We start from the raw sequence: 20914 nt of genomic DNA, 5'->3' as shown, positions 1-20914 counted from the left end.
AGGCTTCTCACTTTCAGAAAATTGCTCAGTTCAATCTCACTGACCACTCCAAACCACATCCTGAAAACAGGCCACTATATATAAATTACTACAATCAGGTGAGCACTGATTTTAAAATAGATGCCAGATTTATTGTTGCTGGCATATGGAAACAGAAGTCACATCTCTCTGCTGGAGCCTGGGGGAATTTATCATCAAGGGAAAAGTCACAAACAGTTATTTTGCTCAGTCTTCTGATTCTCACTTTAAGCCCAGATCCACCAAAGTATCTCGGTCAAAATCTGGATAGTATTTCAAAATGTTAATGCATGTTCCTAATTCTGATGAAATTTAGTGAAGTTCCTCAATTAATTTTCACTTATTATTCTCCCTCTCTAGGCCATGCAGCTCATGATAATGTTGGCCAGCCACTGATCTGTCAAAGCAAGGGTGGAAAAATTTGGTGGAAAAGGAAGAGGGAAGCTCTTATTTTTCAGGGATCTCAACAGTTTGTGGTTTTGGTTTTTATTTCAAGCAAAATCATTCAGGAATCTTGAAACAAATTTGCCTTCAGATCTTCATATCAGAATTATATATTCCAAAACAGAGCAGTAAAATTATTTCAAGAAATTTTGGCAAATATATCAAAATAAATAAACGTTCAGAATTTATATTTAATGCTGACTAGGGCACTCAGGCTTGTTGTATAGTTAGTATCCAGACATCTATTGCCTATTTTGTAGTAGATTTCCTATGCTGACAAATGCAGAAGGAAAGTGATACTACAGCAATAAAATCTGGAGACCAAACAAGAGGGTCTCGTGGTCATTTTAAGGATGGCCAGTTTAGATACAAGACTGAACATGATACACAAAACAAAGGACAGCCTGAAAGTAAGGGAACAGAGTAACACTACAGCCTGCTCCTGCCATAGCCTTACCTTAAAAAATGAAATACTTGCATATTTTACACCTGATGAATAGGTGAAGCAACAGGTGAAAAAAAGGGGACAAAAATTTACCATGTCTATAGCTAATCCTGCCCAAAAAGGCTTTCTAAAGAATTCAGTTCACTCATGACAATAAATGTCACAACTGCAATTAAAACTTGGCCCATTCACTTCAGAATAGAATTATCTACTCCTATTTGACTTTGGGTTGCACGACATCAGTAGATCAGAAAATGGAAATATGTGCCTGCCTGAAGCTGCCCCAGTGGCACGCTCGATGCCTGATGTGAAAGACGGCTACCTCGAACCTGCTGGCTGAGCTGACGGCTTCAGGTACTACAGATCAGCATCTTCCTCAGTAGGAACTTGGGTATAACCATAATCTTGGTAGGAACTCAGGCATAACCACTGCATGGCTCCATTAAAATCAGCAGAGTTGCTGTGTTGAAGAAGCAGGAGGTCCCATCAAGGCAAACAGAGACACCACATCCTGAGAAACATTCAGGGAAGCAGGCCTATTTCAAAGGAATCATTTGTGAAATGTCAAGTATTTCTTTTAGAAGCATCAATATTTTAATTTTGTCTCCACTGAGTCCAATGAAATGAAGTCTATTTATTGTAACATAACATGGTGGCTTAGTTAAGTGTCTAAAACCTATCACTTTTGTTTCAAGAGCCCATTCATCTACTTTTCCACGAGCAAAGGTTAAAAGAAAATCCTATTACAGATACTTCAGAACAGAAATGAGAACTGTTGTGGATTTCTTTTATATGTTGACTCTTTCTATTGAAGTCACTTGAGATAAACTTATTTAGAATTATTTCTTAACAGTCCAAGCATATGTTTGTTTAAGCAACTGAGTTTAGTCTTTAAAATTCTGATTTTTACTGCAGTCCTCCTGCAGTAGATTAATATGATGCACAGAAGAAATTTTAAGATGCTACAGAAAGAACCAAAAAGAAAAGAAGAATTCACAATGGATGACAACTACTAGAAATCACTCAAACTAATTTAAAGTGGCTGTTTTGATGGAAATACTTTGTATCTAAAAATGGTTCCTTCTAATTAAGTGGGACTATTAAAGGGACTAGAAAAGGCCAAGCTTTTCATTGGCAACAGGGAAGGGAAGCATAGGGAAGGCTCTAGAGAGGGTGCCTGCTCTGAACAGCACTGGAAATAAAGAGCAGCATTATCATGGCTGTTCTCTGCTCCTTGCAAGGCTTGTGAGCGACTGCAGTCTTGTCGCCACCAGGATGTTTCTGTACAAGTACCAGTGTGTGCACACCAGTAAATACTAGTCCTTTTCACTTCTATTTTCCTCATCAAAAATGGATTATCTCAGATGTGAATTTCTGCTCTGTTCCTCCTTGTCAGCACTTAAAGGGCCACTGTCCCACCCCTGAAACTGAGCTATTGCACAAGCGCTGCTGAGCTATGTGTTTGAAGGAGTTAAGCCAAACCACAGGCAGCCTTCTCGAACAAATGCGTAACAGAAAGCCATAGCTTCAAGTACGGGTTGGATTTCCTGCCTGACAGGGTACTGGAGCCCTGGAGCTTCACAGAGCTCCAGAGTACAGCGATGGCAGTGCCAAGGGGAAACTGACACATGCCAAGCCCTGCAAATTTTCATTCACTCGTTCAAATGCTGTGCATTCCTTCTTGCTTTCACTCTCCACCACCAGCAGAGTCATTTTCAGTCTTGTGGACACAGTTGCAAATGCCACGCACGAGGCTGAAGCCCAATTCAGCACCGGAATAAAAATATTTTGTCAGGGTCACCACCAAAACAGCTTGCATAGCATGTTTACAATAGCTGTCATTCTCTACTTTCATAATCCTTCACGGTGGGCTTCTTGCTGCTTGGCTTTCCTTCCAGAGCTACACCCACCACACACCCAGGCTGATATTTTCACAGAACTGCTGCTGGACAAGAGGATGCAGCTACAGTGGCTCTCTCCCTGCCCTTCCATACTCTTTGGGCATCAACCTGAACATAAGAAAATCCACAGGTTTTTCCACACTCCAGCCTGATCCTTTAATATTGGAAGGACAAGTCAATGGATTTTTGATTTTTAAGCTCAATTCACTATCTTTATAGTTTTGGCAAAGTCAATAGAGCTTATCACAATATCATGAGTGAACATGACTTAAAGGGGGGCGTGAGTGGGAAGCGTCATTAAGAATCCAACCCAGAATTTCTTAGGCCCATCAGATCCTGGCAAGGAATTGGAATTTCACCTGTTTCACAGCACACTGGAGGGGAAGCATCAACTTAGCACTGACATACAGTATTTATGAGGGCAAGATGTTTACCTCTGTATCCCCTTTTTACCACGATTTCTGTCTTCTGCATTCAGATAAGAAAAAATCTGGGTTTGTATATGTCTTTCATGATGTGTGCTACGGGCAGCCTAATGGAGGCCAGACACACAACTAGAGGTAACTATGGGGTGCAGACCATCAGCAAAGAGCCTCTTTCAAACCGGGGTAACTGACTGCTTAAAGTCTGAGGAGAATCCATTGTTTTTGTACAATTTTTGCAACAGGACATTATTCTGGCTCAAATCAGGTATTATGGATTTTACCCAGGAATTACATAATGAAATTCCATAGTTTCTATTATGCAGGAAGCCAAAGTTGATGACTTTCGTATTACTTATTTTTTTAAAGACACAGAAGTGTTATCAATCTTAGCTGTTGTTTTCATATTCTCCTAACGTATGGTACAAAAACTCCTTCTAGTTCTCTTCTAGCCACTGCATTAAAAAGTGAGTCATGTTGTAATTAAACTTTAACAACATCTGTTTCAGCTAACCCGACAGAAGAGCGGTTGGCCCACAGAGAACTATTCTGCTGCTTCTTTCACTCAAACCAGAACTGAGTGGTTATTCAGCCTCAACAAAATTGGAAACGGGACAACAGCAACATTTCAGCTCCTTTCCCCAAAATAAGGATCTTTCAGAAGCACTTTTAATTCATTTACAGATAAAATCCTGCCTTAACCCAACTGGATGGTACATAAGAATCAGTGACAGAGAACACTAAGGACTTCTGTGCACACAGAATACTCTCTTGGGCTGCAGCCTGCTAACAGGACAAAGATAATAAAACACACTGGGAAAGGAGTAATTTGTTTCATGGCTAGCTAATTAACCATAGGCCTCAAATCACCATCCAGCAACATGTGACATTAGACCACCCTTCTTCATCCTCACTTTTACAATTGGATACAATGCTTGTTCTGGGTAACAATAGGATGGTAAATGCCTATTGTGCTGCCCTCCATCTTGCATACAGACTCACTCTTACTGAATAAACAAGGGGGGAAAAAATCACCAGCTCCTGTACATTGTATAGCAAGCATTAAAATCATGAATAAGTCATTTATTGTTAATGTGCTGATTAATTACAGCAAGCACAGCCCACCACTGCTAAAAATGCAGCAGGCATTGCTCTCAGCTCCACGCCTATGCTAACCACCCAAGTAACAAATCCAGTCCCTATGATATTAGGAAAACCCAGACCTCTGTTTTACATGTTGCTTGCATGTGGTACATACAAGAAAAAAATAAGAAAAATCGTACCAAATCAGAGTTGTTAAAATGCCCTTAAGTGCTTGTGCACTAATTTTGCAGCAAACATCAATGGCATACTAAAGGTAATCTTGAAGACTTAGTTTATGCTACTGTAGGACATTACATTACTTAATTAAAGGCATATTAACTAATTAGATGTCCAAGAGCTACTGTTACTGTTTAAAGCACCAGACTGCTGCCAGGAAATAAATAATGTTTGAATGCTACTGTTAAATAAAGAAAATCCATAAAAATGAGCCATAACCAAACCAATTACAGAACTAATAGAGAAGTTGCAAATATCTATACATTATAAAAAGCTTCAAACTTTAAAATAACAAAACATCCCACCAGTTGGCCAGCTGCTGCCTCTGGACTCCTATAGGTCTCTTTCCACCTCAGCACTTCTCCAATATTCATCTTCGCTTGCCCATATGCAAAAACTACACATTGTTTGCAAAAACCACTTTATGATATGTGAGATACGCAAGTTTCAGCCCTTTCCCTAAAATAAAGATCTGCAGGTGGGCATAAAATACCACACCAAAAAGGGAAAGCTGTGAGCTGTACCTCTGAGACCCAACAATTGCATAAAAAATAGCAAGTGGGTTTTTTTATTAAAATGTAAATCTATTCTTTCCATCTCAGAAAGCTAATCCAGGGTTGCTGTTGTAATTTTGATAAACCAGTGGTCTCTGGATGAAAGCAGACAGGCCAAGTCTTGCAAGAAACCAGGAAAAGGAAAGAAGGCTAGGGAAAGTGGAAATAGGTGGATAGCTGGAAAACCAGAATCATTACTTAGCTTATAATGAAAACCGACAGGACACTAAATTCCCCCATTTGCCTCTCAGGCAAGAGGAGGTAACTGCACCATGGTAATAACACCTATTTTAGGACCATTTGCTGTCCCACCAGATTGATTTTTTTTGTGTGTAAGCTTGCCATTATTTTGCATTAATGTCATAGCTTGTATTCCACAATTGATTGTGTTACAATGAAAGAAGCTTCCCAGTAAGGTCACTGAACTGCAATAACCTTCAGCTTTTAGCCAGCTCTTGACAGGACTGCATCACCTCCTGATAAAGGCATTGTGCCTTCCAGCTCCTCCCTTCACATTCTTCCCCCTCTTTTTCTTAAGCAAGAATCAAAAAACAAAAATAGGTACAAGAAGAGTGAAATCTTTACAGATGTAACATTCAAAAACATATATATTCCCACCTTTATAAGTATATTCTATAAGACCAGAATACAAATTCTCTCATTTTCCCAGACAAATTTTATAGACCATCAGTAAATCCTCAGATAAAGAAAAAAACTCAACCAGAACAACCCCACAACCAAAGAACCCAAACTGGCATTCAATACACAGCATCCAAAAGTTCCCACGTTTGGATGCAGTGGGACTGTGTTAAGGCAGACCAACAGTGAGTGTGACTAGGTCTGTCAAACCACTACAGATGGAAGTCTCACAGAGAGAGGAGCTCTTCATCCCACGTGGGTTTACACAACTCCCAACAGGACATTCTGTGTGGGACACAGCAGCAGGCATCAGCATAAGCAAGAATCGGGGTGAGTCAGGGCCACCATGGAATTGTGCTGAATGTACATTTTCTTGCTCTATCTCTGAGCTCTGCACACAAAAAGATACATCAAGAGGTACCCAGTACTGCAATTTGAAACAGCAGAATGGCAGATGGTGCTGAAAAAGCCCTACAATAGGATCTCTCCTCTTAGAGGGGAAAAAAAATGTGTTCATTTTGCCTCTTTTTAGTAAAAAAACCCAGAGAACAAACAAACCAAAAACCAAAGCCAACCAAACAAAAAACTCACACCAAAAACAAATAACCAAAGCAAAAAACCCCACCACCAAACCCAAACAACAACAAAAACCCAACACCTCACAGTACAACTTTAGGCGCACAGCATGGATCCCTGGAAAGCTCTAAGCCAGAAGAAAAATGGCCACATCCAGATACGAGCTTAGACCTGATCGACAAGATAGAAAGAAAATGAAGCTTCCTGTTTGACAAGATCAAGTCTTACTCTATCTTCCTAAGGAAGATGTTTTTTTACTATGAGGGTGGTAAAACACTGGAGCAGGTTACTCACAGAGGTGGTGGATGCCTCATCCCTAGACACAGTCAAGGTGAGGTTGGACAGGGTTCTGAGCAACCTGATTTGGTTCAAGATGTCCCTGCCCATGGCAGGGGATTAGGACCACATGGCCTTCAAAGGTCCCTTCCAACTCAAAATATTCTATGATTCTATGACAAAAAGTTAGCACACTTGACTTTCTTTTCCATCAGAAAGGGGAATATATTGTTAATATACAACAGTCCTCCCAAGGAAAAATCTTGCTTGTAATTTTATGCTAGTTCAACCCTATGGAAAAAAAAGTATAAAGTGTAATTAAAAATCTGCATTTGTCATTTTCCAGGTTAATGTAATAGGGGCTAAACCAAAGAAAGAAAGATCCAGTCATCCCAGTGGTCAGAATGAAAGGCAGATTTCCCCCCTGCTTCTGCCTGACAGTTGTAGCGTAGCATTGGATCAAATAAACTTCAGAAAATAATCTCTGGAAGTAAGGTGAAGAGTCCCCTCCTGATCCATTGCCTTAAATGCATAGCACCGTACCCAGCAATTTCCTTCTTTCCCCTGGACTGTAATTCACAATCCTTTTCTGACTACATACTGGTTGCAACAGAGACCATGTTGACTACGTGCAAGTTCAACAGAAGTTTGTAGCAAGCAAGACATTCTAGCTCCACATCACAGATGCATATTCAGTATATATCAGACAACAGAACTCTGTTGGATGCCACAAGAAAATCCTTTCAAAGGGCAAACAAAACTAACTCTTGTCAATTCAGAATTTCATAGTTGCAAATGCCATCACTGTGATGTCTTTTCTCTCCCATGCCCTTACCCTTCTGCTTCATTTCTCCATTCCATCTTCCTGTATAAAAAGTTCATTGCCTTTGAGAATTACCTCTCTGAAACACAAGACACACCTGACTCATTTGCTTGTTTCATAAAGCAGCTAGTACGATGTGGCTTCATTGTTCGCAAGGCCATTTCATTTATACCCCAGTAAAACCCCAAATATTAAAGAGAAATGCAAAAAAGCCTTCTGGAATGGTAATTCCCAAATCCAACCCACAGAGAGAAGAACAACAGGAAAAGTATGACATTTATGTGTGTTCACAAGTGGCCCTTTGCAGTAGTGGATTAAACCTTGCTTGAATCTACAAAGTATGCTACCAGGTCTAGCAGACTTGAAAGAGAACCCCACACTTGGCTCCTTACCACCGTGATGTTTTCAATCAATAATAACATGTTTGCCTCCAAAACTGGATCCAGCTGATAGGGACTGCAGAAACCACATTTACTCTGAAAGGAAGCATTTTCAAAAAAACCCTGACATATTCAAATGGTACAGCTTCACCAGGTATCTTCTGTAAAACAATTCTTAGCAACTGCATCTATTCCATGCTGTCCACAGCAGAGAAAAGTTCCCGTATCCTGAGAAGTCATTACTGTCACCTGGTGCATGCCAACACTAACCTCGGAGAGTGGGGAGACAAGCACAAATCAAGAGATTTCTGTCTCCTTTGCTGCAGAGCCTTGGACCTGGCAGTCCAGGCGCCCTGGTGGCTGCCAGGGCCTGGCAGCTGCTGCCACCGGGTGGCTCAGCGCAGAGGGACAGCCAGCGCTGTCGGGGGACACGGCTCGTCCCAGCGCCTGCTGCGCGCCCACGCACCAGGACAGAAAAGGCAGGCCACTCTCAAGGGATGCTGCCCCGCTTCAAAGGGGGCTCAGAGGCTGTGTCAGGCTCCTCTGCTGCCTGTGCTAACCTTTCTGTAGGGGGTGGCACTGTCCAGAGAAAGCTGGGGGAAGGGATGTCTGGGGAAAATAGTAAATAAGTCACAGAAGATAGTGATCTCTGTGAAAAGGGAAGACACTGCACCTGCTCAAAGAGACTGGAGGCTATTAAAAATTCTTCAGAAGAGGGATTCTAGTCAAAGCTGGAGCTATGAATTAACCAACTATGGGTGCATACTTGATGCTTGGTATAATTAGCATCACTGGGGAAAAAGAAGAAAGAAATGAGGGATAGCTTGAAATAGATCAAGCCAGAGTGAGCAGGATCTCTAATCATTTAAGTCACCGAACAACAAATAACTCATCTAGGGAAAACTGCTTCAAGCTTATCCTTTATCCCTGTAAGATGTAATAGAGTATTTTAAGAAATTGTCCAGAACTGCAGGGAAAGGCACACACAGCAGTCATTCTCAAGACACAAAACTTGTATCTGTCAAAATATTCTCCCTGATCCTTACTACAGTGATTTCACTTGCACCTTCAGTCCACTTTGATTTCCTCATTTGACCAGGGTAAAAGAAGATTACAGACTCCATTTGCACCATACTTCCTCTTTTTTTCTCCCCCATTTTGACCTTATCTTAAAATCAAAAAAACCCACACCAGACTGTCATTTGCAAAGTGGTAGGAGGGTTGATATAAGATACTGCAGTCTGACTGTTTTGGGGTTGGAAAAAAATTTTCCTCCTTGTTATGTCGAGTTATCAAAGGTTGATCAGTGTCTTATCTCAGATAACCAGTTCAGTTCACAGATTTGGAACATGGAAATATTTAGCAGTTTGTTAGTAAATTATTAGCTTTAAAGACCATATAGCATACTGCATGTTGACTTTCTTCAATTAGTAAAAGAATGTGTTGATACAGGGTATGGATCATTGGATGTTGAGTTTAAACCTACCAACAGTGAATTCCACGGTTAATTCCCATCTCTAGACTCACAGTTCCCATGTGGACCACAGGCTTGACTAACTACCGGATTAGCTCACTGGTACATGGGAGCAGTGATCACAGTATACAGATGTTTAAATGCTTGAGATTTTGCTGGCAGAAAGAGGCAGATGGAGATCTCCTTGCTTTGCTGTCTCCATCATTCTTGCAGAAAGAAAACGAAAGCTCTGCTCTGAGAAAGGACACAGCTTGAGATGCACATTACACTGTGCCATGGGGCTTTCTAACCAGTAATACTGGATCTACTGCAAATAATTGGCAGAGCAAATAGCGAGGAAATGAGGTAATAGCCTCAGCACCCACTTAATAAAGCTGAAAGCTAGTTCTAAAGTCCACTGGTGGATTCATCAGACACTAGCACTATGTGATCAGTGTTGGAAACATTCATGCCAGGAATTCAGGCTCATGTGCCAATCACACTATATTATCTCACTGAGAAAAGATGAATTGAAACAAAGCCAGTTTAAATGATTTCCGTATATAGTGAAAAAGACTAATTATCCATGCTCCATTCCTTTTGTACTTTGAAAGAAAAAAAAATCGTTACTGTATTTAAAAATATTTCGCTCATCCAAAAGTTTTCAAGCTAGTCATCCTTAGTAACATCCACATGACCAGCCTTCCCCTAACCTCTCCTGCATTAATGTTAAGACTACTGCTTCTTTATTGGAGTTCTATTAGCATAAAATCAACCTAAAGTTGTAATAATAAGGTTTCCCTCATCAGGAAAACTTTCGTCGCCCAGCCGGTGTTTGGGCACAGGAACAGGCTCTGCAGGCAAGTGCTCATAGCAAGTGCTCAAGCCTGACAGAGTTCAAGAAGAGTCTGGACAATTCTCTTAGGCATATGGTGTGATTCTTGAGGTGTCCTCTGCAGGGCCAGGAGTTGGACTTAATAGTTCTGATGGATTCCTTCCAACTCAGCATATTCTATGATTCTAAGATTCCCGGTCTCTTTTCCAAAACTTAATGCAGAAGAAAAGGTCAAATGTGGCTTTCAGATTAAATAATAAAACTATCAGCAAAACCTCTATGGAGAGCAGGAAAGGGATTCACTGAAAAATACCAAGAGAAGCTCATTTAAAACCTAGGCCTCCAAGAATTCTCAAAGGTCATCCAGTCTATCCTTCTGGCACAAGATGATTACATCAGCTTAGACAGTTACTTGTCTAACCTGTTTTTCAAGACCTGCAATGATGAATCTGCACACTTTCCAGATGATGTATCATAATGCTTTAGTATTTGTTTCTGTATTTCCCTTCCTGACATTTGATCACATCTTTCTTTTTGCAGTTTTAAGAATTCACTGCTTTTCCTGTCCATCATGGATGGAGAAAAGCTTATATTCCCTTACTGCATAAACCTTTAATTTTGCTGAACACTTGGATTCAATCTTTCTTCTCCTCAGAGATTATTTGTTTCAGACTGTTGGTCGCTCTTTGTTTTCTTCTTGGTCCTCTCCTCCATCTTTCCAGGTCTCTGTGGGACTGTACAGCCTGCACTCAAATACTGCACACCAACATTAAGTAGATCACTAGGACTTTGTGGGAATTCTCTTTGTACTAACACATCAAATAACATTTTCCACTTGTCCTAGTAACTCACCAAATACTTCATTATCCTCTGAAGACTGCTGTGTTAGTCTGGCTGCTTTTGGACTCTCCTTAGCTGCTTCCTCCACCTTGGTTTCAGCATTCTGTAAAACAAACATTTACTGAGATTAGTTCTCCTTTTATAGCTCTCAAACAGAAACACTCTTCAAACTTTTAAATTATATTCTTAATTACAGAATCATTAACACGGGTGGTTTTGTTATCTTTGCTACACGTATGTGGGTTTGCAAAATAGTAAGGAAAAATACTCTCAGAAAACCTGGATTTTTTTTTTGAGCCTGTTTTAATCTGACTAGACTACATAAACTGGAGAGTTAGAAAAGACATTTAAACAAGAGAGAGATCTTAAATCATAAAAGTCTTGTAAGTTTCCACCTTTCTGTTTCATATCTAATTTTATTTCTATTGACATATTCCATGTTGACTTAGTGAACCAAGAGATCAGAACATAGTACACAAATATTCCTCCTTACAGAGCAAAGGCAAGTGAGCTAGAGAGAGCTTATGAGCAGCCAGCTTCAAGTCTTTAACCAATTCATGTACTTGACTGTTTAAAGCACAAGTACTTTTCTATTTATGAAAGAAATCTGCCCATTAGCTATCTGGTACTAGACTGGGCCCAGAGATAAAGCAACAGCTTCAGCACTTAACTTGCCAGAAGTTAAAACATTTCATTCCCTAGCTAGAAAAGTCTGAGGAAAACATAAGCTGTGAAACACTGAGTTTTAAATATTTATATTACTACTAAAGAAAAAATAACTCATGTTTAAAAAATATTTTACTTTAGTACTCAAGAGAAACATATAAACAAGCTTACAGCAATGCAGACAGTAAACTGCATAAGCAGTCAGCCATTGAATGATGGATATGAAATGACTGATAGAATATTAAATATTACTGGAAAGAGTTGACTAAGAGTTGAGAAAGGAATAAAAGAGAAATGTTGTATGCCTATGCTTTTTAAAGGATACATATTGCTCTATTCAAGTACATGCTCATTTGGAAGACTCTGTGTGATGTTTTGGAAAAATACAATTTTTAAACTCTGATACATATTTGAAAATGCTGCTATACAATCTGTTCATGAAAATTACCATCTCTGCTCTCAGAAACATAGCACAGCTCCAAATTTCTCTTATTTCCCCTTATTAATAACAATAAGGAAGGTGTAAGAAGATAGGTAGATTAAGTTTGTTAACCTCCCTATAGAACAGGGGAGTGCAAACTTAAGGCACATAAACTCAAGAGACTTTGAAACAAGACAGCAAGAATTTTGAGAAAGAAATGAAAGATAGGCCTAGCAAGCTTACTGGTGTCACACAGCAGCTGACAAGAACTGGGAAAAGCAGAGACAGAGAAAGTGCTTCAGAGGAAACTGCAGGTCCTTCCTGAAGCAGGAAGCACATGCAGAAGTGAAAAGGTTCTGCACTCCCTCAAGGTACCAACCTGAGTGTGTCCCATGCAGAAAACCCATCAGCTTGGTACCTCTCAGAGCTGAGGAGGGAAGTCAGTTTTAGCAGATGCTCACTCAGTCTGGCTTAACTAGTGTCCCTCGGGAAGACGAAGGGACCCAGTCAGAAACCAGCAGTGGCTATACTGGGAGACAACTTGCTTAGGGTAAACAACTTCACGATCAGCACAAATAACTGAAGTCCTGGAGCCACCCAGTCTGCAATGCTGTCCACTCGGACAAGGGACTTAGGCTAAGGTCTGTACTTGTTGACAGGATCACCCATATTTAGAGGCCACTGATTCAGTAAGCTGCATATTGGATTTGGGTTCTCCAATCTATTTTAGTTGCTTTATAGGGAGCAGCAAATCAACTACATCTTTGTTGTACAGAGAGATCGAGAACAGCAGTCAACTCTGAAAAAAAGCAGAAGAGGACATCTGCTACAGGAGGGTAAGTCAATCCCAAAGGCAAAGAAAAACACTAAAAATTGTGTCAATCGTGCATGGGACAAAATGAATACATTTAGAAGATCAAAAGTTCAGGGCTTTCCCAAATGAAGGGGACAGCTGAACTCCTGATCAGAGCTATTGCTCTAGGCTTTGTAAAGGCAGTGCTTGTTAGCTCCATCTTTAATTGTATTTCATCATATGTAGTGTATGGTAGAGCTGGTGGTACAGGAGGAGAGGGATTGCTGTTCTTCATGCTCTTGTTCCCCTTGGGAAACTGCTGGAAGTCTGTAACCTGCTGCAAGGCATCAAGAGCAGTAGCAACAAAACACTATCCAGCAGACACTCAGCTGTGTCTGTGAAACGCATTGTCACTCCAAGCTCTTACCGGGGAGATGCTTGCATCCCTTACTTGGAAAACATGGTTTTGGCAGTCTCAGGGAAGTTAGAAAGAACTCTGAGACATTTTGGTTTGAGTTCAATCACTGGAAAGAACTACACAGCAGCTGTGCTGTCTGCTCCCTACATAAGGCACAATGTCGGTGTTGACAGAAGCCAGCTCCAAGATGTTGACAGCAAAGTTGTGTGATGTATCAGCCTAAAACGACAGTGTATGGTTGGATATAATCCTGCTTGGCATGCCTTCTTAACCAAAATGCAAACTTTCAAAAGACTTCTTTTGCTTTATTTTTTGCATGAAGGAATCTACCCAACACATTATTGCTGGCACATATAATGCTTATATTCCCAAAACCAATACAAGACAAATCACTGCAAAAGAACAATCAACGATCCAGACACTGCAAAACAGTCAAGGCTCGGTCAGTTGCTTGATTCTTTTTTTCTAGGGTCCTAAAAACTTTTAAGTGTCTCTGTCCTTGTAATCAATGAAGAGAAAAAGTGAGAACACATTCCCTTACACTGCCTGAGCTGTGCCAGAAGAGACTCTTTACCTACAGAAATAGTGTGCTTGTGGCTGGTTATAAAATAAAGGCCCTTTGTACATAACAGTGTAAACGTAACTCTATCTAGCCCCTTCAGGCTGAGTACTGAATGCAATTTCAGAAGTGATAGAGAAAATAGATTCATTTTACAGTATCAGTTCCCAGGAGAGTAGATATTACCTGATTTTAGTATGAAATAAATATTATATAGGCCTAAACTCACAAAAACCGTCTCCCTAAAAAGCACCTCCTTTGCCACTCATGTTCCAAAACACCATAAAATACCTAAGGAGCAAGCCAGCAGCTACTGCATGGGAACAGCTGGTGACAGACTAGAACCCCTTATATTATTTCTTAAAGCAGTTTCAAAATGAGATGTGCATATATACTGCAGTTCTATGTATGTGAATATGTACATATACAACTGCTCTTGATTCAGACCAGATAAAAATTAGAATTGCCTTATAATCTGCCCCAGTTTTATAAGATATTTTTGGCCCAACTTTCCACTGTAGCTGTTCTCTGGTGCCTTACGACTCAGTTCACCTGTTTTCCCATTATCTACCATGTGCATACCATAGTCCCCCTATTACACATTTTAAAACTTTGATAGGTAAATATACAAATAACCAGTAGCTATCAAAGTATTTTCAACAAATGAACAGCAATATCAAAAATGTTTTGGTTATATATACAGCCATTAGTGCAAGAAGAGGCTACTTGTATTTTGCTGCTATCAGTGCCTACTTAGATGATCTTTACTTATATGGGAAATATTAAGAAATACTGAGTTACAGTGAGCTGTATTCTGCAGGTACTACAGTATCAGGAGGGTTAAAAAGTGCAGTGAGGCACATTATATTTAGAGAAGCAGCTAAGTCCTCAAGGAATCATAGGCCTTGGAAATGGAAAGTTGTACTCTAGAGTATTCAAGGCAGCTTTTTAACTACCTTGCCATTTTTGTTACTAGTTAAGAAGGGCTTGTTTCTTTTCCTTTAACCACAAAGTTATGACTCAATGACTTCAATTTCTAAGTGGTAAAACCACACAGAAAAGTTAAAATTTCTCATCAGAAATAAAATGACTATTCAAGAAGTGTTATGTCTTCATGAGAGTTAAAGAAATTCAGTGTGAAGCACAGATTCACATTGTCTGTGCTTTCATTCCTGCCTTTTACAACCTACTCCTTTTTCTTATTATATATATTCAGCTAGTATGTTTAGCTCCACTCCAGCGGCACAACTGAAAACAGCTAAAATTTCCTTTATTTTCAGAAAAGTGCCACAAGGGCATCAAAAGCTGCAGCAAGACAACAACAGACTGTGAGTGCATGAGCAGCTGCTTTGGCAGCATAGACATTTCTCCAGTTCCTTGTCTCATTCATTCCTGTCCACAGCACATTACCTTCCCTCCACAAAGCCCAGCAGCACTGGGGGCATGGTTAAACACTTGATTCTCTCCCTGTGCTATATCTACAAAACTAAGATAAACAACAGACACCACCTCAAAAGACAGACAAGAGTTTCTAGTGGATAAAACCAGAACTGACTGGCAATAAACCTTCATTTTGAAATAACAGAAAAAGAGTAAGGCTGCAGGCAATAACGATCGGGATAATCTAACCCATATCTATAGCAGTAGATCATACTGTTCCATTCCTGCAAAACATTCCTGACTTTCCACTTCTGCAATGACATTCCCCTGAATTCTACCATGCAAGGCCACCTTTCATGTAATATTCATAAAATGTATGTATGATGTTCAGGCTATAGTATACCTTCAGGACAATCTCAGTCTTCTCAGAGATAACTGATTTTCCAAAGAGTTCCATGGGGAAAAAGTAGGAAAATTCTTTAAAACATGAATATGTGCTCCTTCAAAATTGTGACAGTAACAGGACTGAGAGACAAGTATCAGTAAGTCTGTCAAATACACGGATGTTTCTCAAAACACCAAATACTGCTGCAATCAGCAGGGCAGGATGGAAGTCAATCTTAAGAGTTGTAATTTTCCTAGTAATTTTTATATTCTGCATCCCCATATTAAGTTTTAACAATGTTGCTTTCATAAAAGCTGGAGAAATTCCTTGTTACTTCTTATCAGAGACCTCAATCAGGATCAAAATTTTTAGCTCCTGTTCATTGAGAGGAATTTCTACACATACAGCTTAACACAGTGACACGGAGAAGATGCTGTGAACACTTATTAGCAGCAGGAATTCAGGGAATGGCAGCTGACCCTCTTCAGGTGAGCAGAGATCTCCTGGACCTGCATTAACAAGTATGTTCAAACATATTCTTGAATTCCACCACTAATTCTTCCTCAATGTGGAGATTTCCCAAACGCTTTTGTGTTGGTACAGAAACTCCCACACACACTAGCAAGCACCAGGCCTCTTGCACCGAAGGTGAATGGTCAGTTTTAACAACATCATACTGGCAGATCTGTACTCCTCAAACAAGACTACTGCCCGCATTCACAACAAGGTCATCCCAGGCTGAAGCCGGGCTTGTGCTATCTATACAGCTCCAAGCTCTTGAAAACATTCCAGGAACTCCCACATCAGTTTGTTCTTCAGTCCCCACCAGCCAAGAAAAGGATTCAAATTTTGCCATTAATTTTCAGTTAAATAAAATAACTCTTTTTAAACATCAAGCTAATCACAATCATTATCTCCAGCTTTCTATTATATCTTGTTTTCTCAGTTTAAGTTTAATTTCTACAGATTTTTTACATTCAGTTTCATTCATTTTAAAATGCAAGACTTACTATATCCTCTACTTCATAGCTTCCACAAAATTCTGTATGTAATTATTTTTACACTCCTGTGCATGTGTCAAAATCTTATTTAAGGTATAAGAAAGAAAAAAAATTGACAGGGTGATGGAAAAAGAGAGGGCTAGAGTTTTCCAAGGACAGTTTTCCTTTCCTCTCAACAGCACAGTGCTACTGCTGCTGTCACCAAAGGAGAACTTCAAAAGAAGTTGCAAACAAAAGGATTCTCATCACTAACCCCCAAGGCACTTCGAAAAAAGTCTGAGATGCCTCAAACACATTATCCAGGTCTTTGAAGAAACGAATGCAGTCTATTTTGAAATCTTAAAATACCAAGGGGTCGAAGTAAAACACACTGAATTCCAACTAAAAAATTTGCTACATTCCGCATTACAGTTCCACACTATTTTGCTATGTGTTTCCCTTCGTTCATGAAAGGCATTTAAAAACTACTTTTGTTCATGAAGCTTCACAGATTTCACAGAACATTCTGAGTTGAAAGGGACCTACAAGGACCATTGAGTCCAACTCAAGCCAATGGCTCATACTGGGATTGAACCCATGGCTTTGGTGTTATCAGCACTCTGCTCCATGTTCTTCCAAACTGGGTTAATACAGAGACTGTCTCACCTTTAAATGTTCCTGACCACACTGGGGTTCTCATATTTTATAACTGAGGTCTCTTCAGCTCAAAATGTAACAGATAAAGACAATTAATGGACCTACAGTGTGCTACTAGTCAGCTTTCACTAGTCCATACCGTATTCCATTATGCTGAAGAGGGAGTTTCAAGCATGCAATAAGAAGAAAATGAGGGATTACATTACTGTGTCCATACAACTGACAGAGGCTAAAGGCATTTGGGAGCAAGCTGTTAAAATGACAGTGTTCATCTGGGAAACAAAACTAAATAAAAAACCAGGTCAGACAGCCCTGTGCAAGATTCAAGACTTCTGCACTAATACTGTGAACTGAAAAAAACCAATCTCAGATACCCTGGGCATAGGGGCAGAGAGAGAGGAAAAGCTTTGTGAGTGACCTTTTACTCTGTAGGTACTCTAAGATACTGCCAGAATCAGGAATCATCATAGAACAGCAAGGAATTTGCAGAACAAGTAAAGACAAGACACAAAAATCTGCACTGGGTCAATATTTTCAATTTCATGCAAGTTTCTTTAACTCTGTGCACATTAACCCTGAAACTGTACACAGGAAACCCGGATGTGAATCACGTAAAATTCAGACAAGTACAGACAGGGCTATGATTTCCTACTTCCTCTGCCAATCCCACCCTGGTCCTACAGAGCAGAGCAACCATCACCACACCAGCTGCACAAGCAGTGCAGTGGCGACATTCTATGACACTGTGAAGACCAATACAAGGACCTACACCCACACTTGAGAACACAGTGAGTGAGGCTCAACAGCCTCTGGAACACCTGACCTGGGCTAATGTTATTAAAGAACATGTGCTACCTGCTTTGAACTCAGAGCTGTTTTCTACAGCTCCACTGCAAACAGCATCTGGCAGGCACATTGATGGATGCAGCTCTTGACCTCATGAAACAAAGAGGAACCATAACAACACTCAAGGGACAAAATCAAAAACAGGTACTTTGTACATCAAGCACAAGAGCCCGTCTCTTTTACAAAAGGTATTCAAGCTGATTTCCAGAATAGTCTGAAAAGTGACAGCTGTCAATAGGGATGCCTTCACAGTCCACTCATCATCTTTATCTCATCTAAACTGAGTGCAAATTTACTGTCCTTTAAGCACTCATTTTAGCCACATGCTGAAACAAGTGCAAATATTTCACTCTTTTTTTTTCCAAGAAAAGGATGTGGTTCAGGTCATAAACACAGTCTTAATGCTGCAGCCTCAACCCTCGGTGTACCTCCTTAAAAGCTTCATAAATCCATCAAGCAATGTCTGTGTCTGACCCCAGCAGACTGGTAATTTTCAAATGCCACCACCTGAGGTCTTTCTGAAGGGTTGTAACAAAAGATTACAACAGAATCCTGTTTTCTTCACAGCTAATGAGATCCTGTTTTCTTCACAGCTAACTTCTATACTCTAGCATATTGATAAAATCTGAATTCATATATATATATCCAATACACCAGAAAAAGATACTAAACATCTGACTACTCTATCTATTGTAAAAGCACAACAGAGATGCAAAAACTAGCAACTAGGTACAGAATGATGCCCAGTAGTTAACAGGGAAAAAAAACCCCAAAGTAATTATAAAAAAAGTGCAAAATAACAATCCACTAACCAGGGAGAGAAGACTACAAATATTCTGGGCTTTTTTTCAGGTGAAAAATGCCTCTCAACCTCTTACATTGAACTTCTCATATCTGACTTCTCAGTTTGGCAGTTTGCAACAAATAAAAATCAAAAAGATTGCCGCATAATTAGAAACCCTCAGTCTTGAATCCTCCTCAGGAGCCTGTAGAGCGTGGCAGTAAATCGGTTGATTTGCAGCTTTTATCCACAGGAAGAGATGCAGAAGAGGCGGCAGCTGTCTGTGGGGAGTGGGCAGTGGCCCAGCAGGGCACTGGCTGGGAGCAGCGCTGCGAGGGTTCCTGCAGGGTTCTGTGCTGTGCTGCACAATGCAGCACTGAGCAGCAAAGAAAGCAAAGGCACCCACAGCTCTTCTACACTTCCCTGCAGGCAACCTACAAACAGCTGGCCACAAAGGAGCACATCTGGGAGACTGCATCATTCCAAACCATGATTCAGTGCAGCAGTTTCCCAATGCCATGATAGGCAGAGGAAAGGCTCTGGTCCTTTTCCAGAGTCCCACCAATCACTGGCTGTGTGAAGCTGCACTGCTGCATTTGCCTGATGCTTATGGTTGTTTAACAAAAGTAAAAAAAATGAGAAATTATGCCTGAAACAATGTCCAAATCTGGCTCATCACACACAAGGATGTCTGCACTAACCCAGGAACTAGAGGATACTCAGAGTGTCTTAAATAAGTTAAAAAAAAAAAAAATTCCATTAAATCTTATTTTCCTGCTTTCATTATCTTGAAGGCATTTTGAGTGAAATATATTATAAAATAAAAGCTGTTACAGAGCATCTCAGAAATATTCACTGTAAAAGTGTCAAACCAAAGAACAGTAAACAACTATCAGAGATAAACCTTTCTGCTGCATTACCAGCAAAACATCTTTTCTCGGCTCCCAGGTGTGAAAACCTTCTGGCTTTTGCAGTGCTCCGATTGAGAGCGGACAGGTATTTTTGACAAAAACCCAACACAGTTGATATCCTGACTCTGCAGCCAATGTTACCGTTGTTAACAGAAAACACATGAGGTTTCCCTTGTCAACATAAACTGTTGACTCCATCGGTCTGCAGGAGCAAAGTGGAACATGTGACTGTGGGGGCTACAGAGAGCTGAAGCGCAACTTGCCAAATGAATACACGCAGCAGGAACTCGGCACCCAACACGACAGGTTAGCTCTGCCCAGCTCCCCAGCAGCAAACCAGGCTGCAGGAAAGCCAGAATTTCACTTCTGGTATTTCATTCCTAATTCCATTACGTGCGTGAACCAGTCCTTCAGTATGCAAAATAATTACACAGAATATGTGTCTGGGTCATTTCCTCAACATGGTTGCAGGCTGGTTTGCTTGAGTAATAAAAATACCTTTTTAGTGCTTTCTCTGAGGTTACAAAAAGAAGCTAAAAACAGTAGACAACTTTAAAACACTTTCTCGCTGTTCTACTCACAGTGGGCAAGAGATACAACAGACTAATTCAAATCCCCTCTGAGCTTAATGAGTATAAAACACACTCTGAAACAATTGCCAGTGCACACCAAACGTGAACTTTCAACTTCTTTAATTTTCAATTCCAAGTCTTTAGCTCATGAGGAAAGAAAGCTCAAAAGCAGCAATGTAAAAAGCACTTTAAATTCAAAATTACATCCCTTCAACTCCCTAAGAAGTACCAACACATTTTCAGCATTTAAAAAGCAAAATTCACTTTTATTTGCCAAGAATTAAAAGGAGAATTAAATTTAACATCAAGCAGTTAATTTTAGAAGGGAGTTTTTTCCAGCACACTGATACTGCTTTAGGTCACTTGGAAGTCTCTAGCCTCATGAAGTGTATTTCTACGCCAAAGCTAAGAAAAACTGCACACACAAGTTGCCTGATACTAAAATACATTCTATTTACCTGCAAGATTTGTAGGTTCAAAGCAAATTCTGACCACAGTACAGATCAATGTTTCTGAACTGTGATAAAAGAAAATTAACAGATGTCTCTTAAATCTTGTACAAAAAGGGCTTAGGTTTTTTGGGGGGTGGTGGGTTGTTAAAAAGATGCTTTTGCCTTTC

The 20914-nt window shown here is 40.1% G+C and overlaps 1 protein-coding gene across 2 annotated transcripts in view; it reads right to left on the bottom strand.

Moving 5' to 3' along the window:
* The window catches only part of LOC125318484 (myelin basic protein), an 84037-nt gene that overhangs the window by 41900 nt on the left and 21223 nt on the right, over positions 1–20914 (bottom strand). For both annotated transcript variants that reach the window (XM_048289258.1, XM_048289259.1), the window contains exon 2: positions 10939–11029. In XM_048289258.1, the coding sequence (XP_048145215.1) occupies positions 10939–11029 (91 nt within the window). The remainder of the gene's footprint in view (positions 1–10938; positions 11030–20914) is intronic.

Source organism: Corvus hawaiiensis, chromosome 30 (genome assembly GCF_020740725.1).
Source record: "Corvus hawaiiensis isolate bCorHaw1 chromosome 30, bCorHaw1.pri.cur, whole genome shotgun sequence".
Classification (NCBI taxonomy): domain Eukaryota; kingdom Metazoa; phylum Chordata; class Aves; order Passeriformes; family Corvidae; genus Corvus; species Corvus hawaiiensis.
Note: the sequence above shows the minus strand (reverse complement) of the source record. Positions and strands in the feature narration are given on the sequence as shown.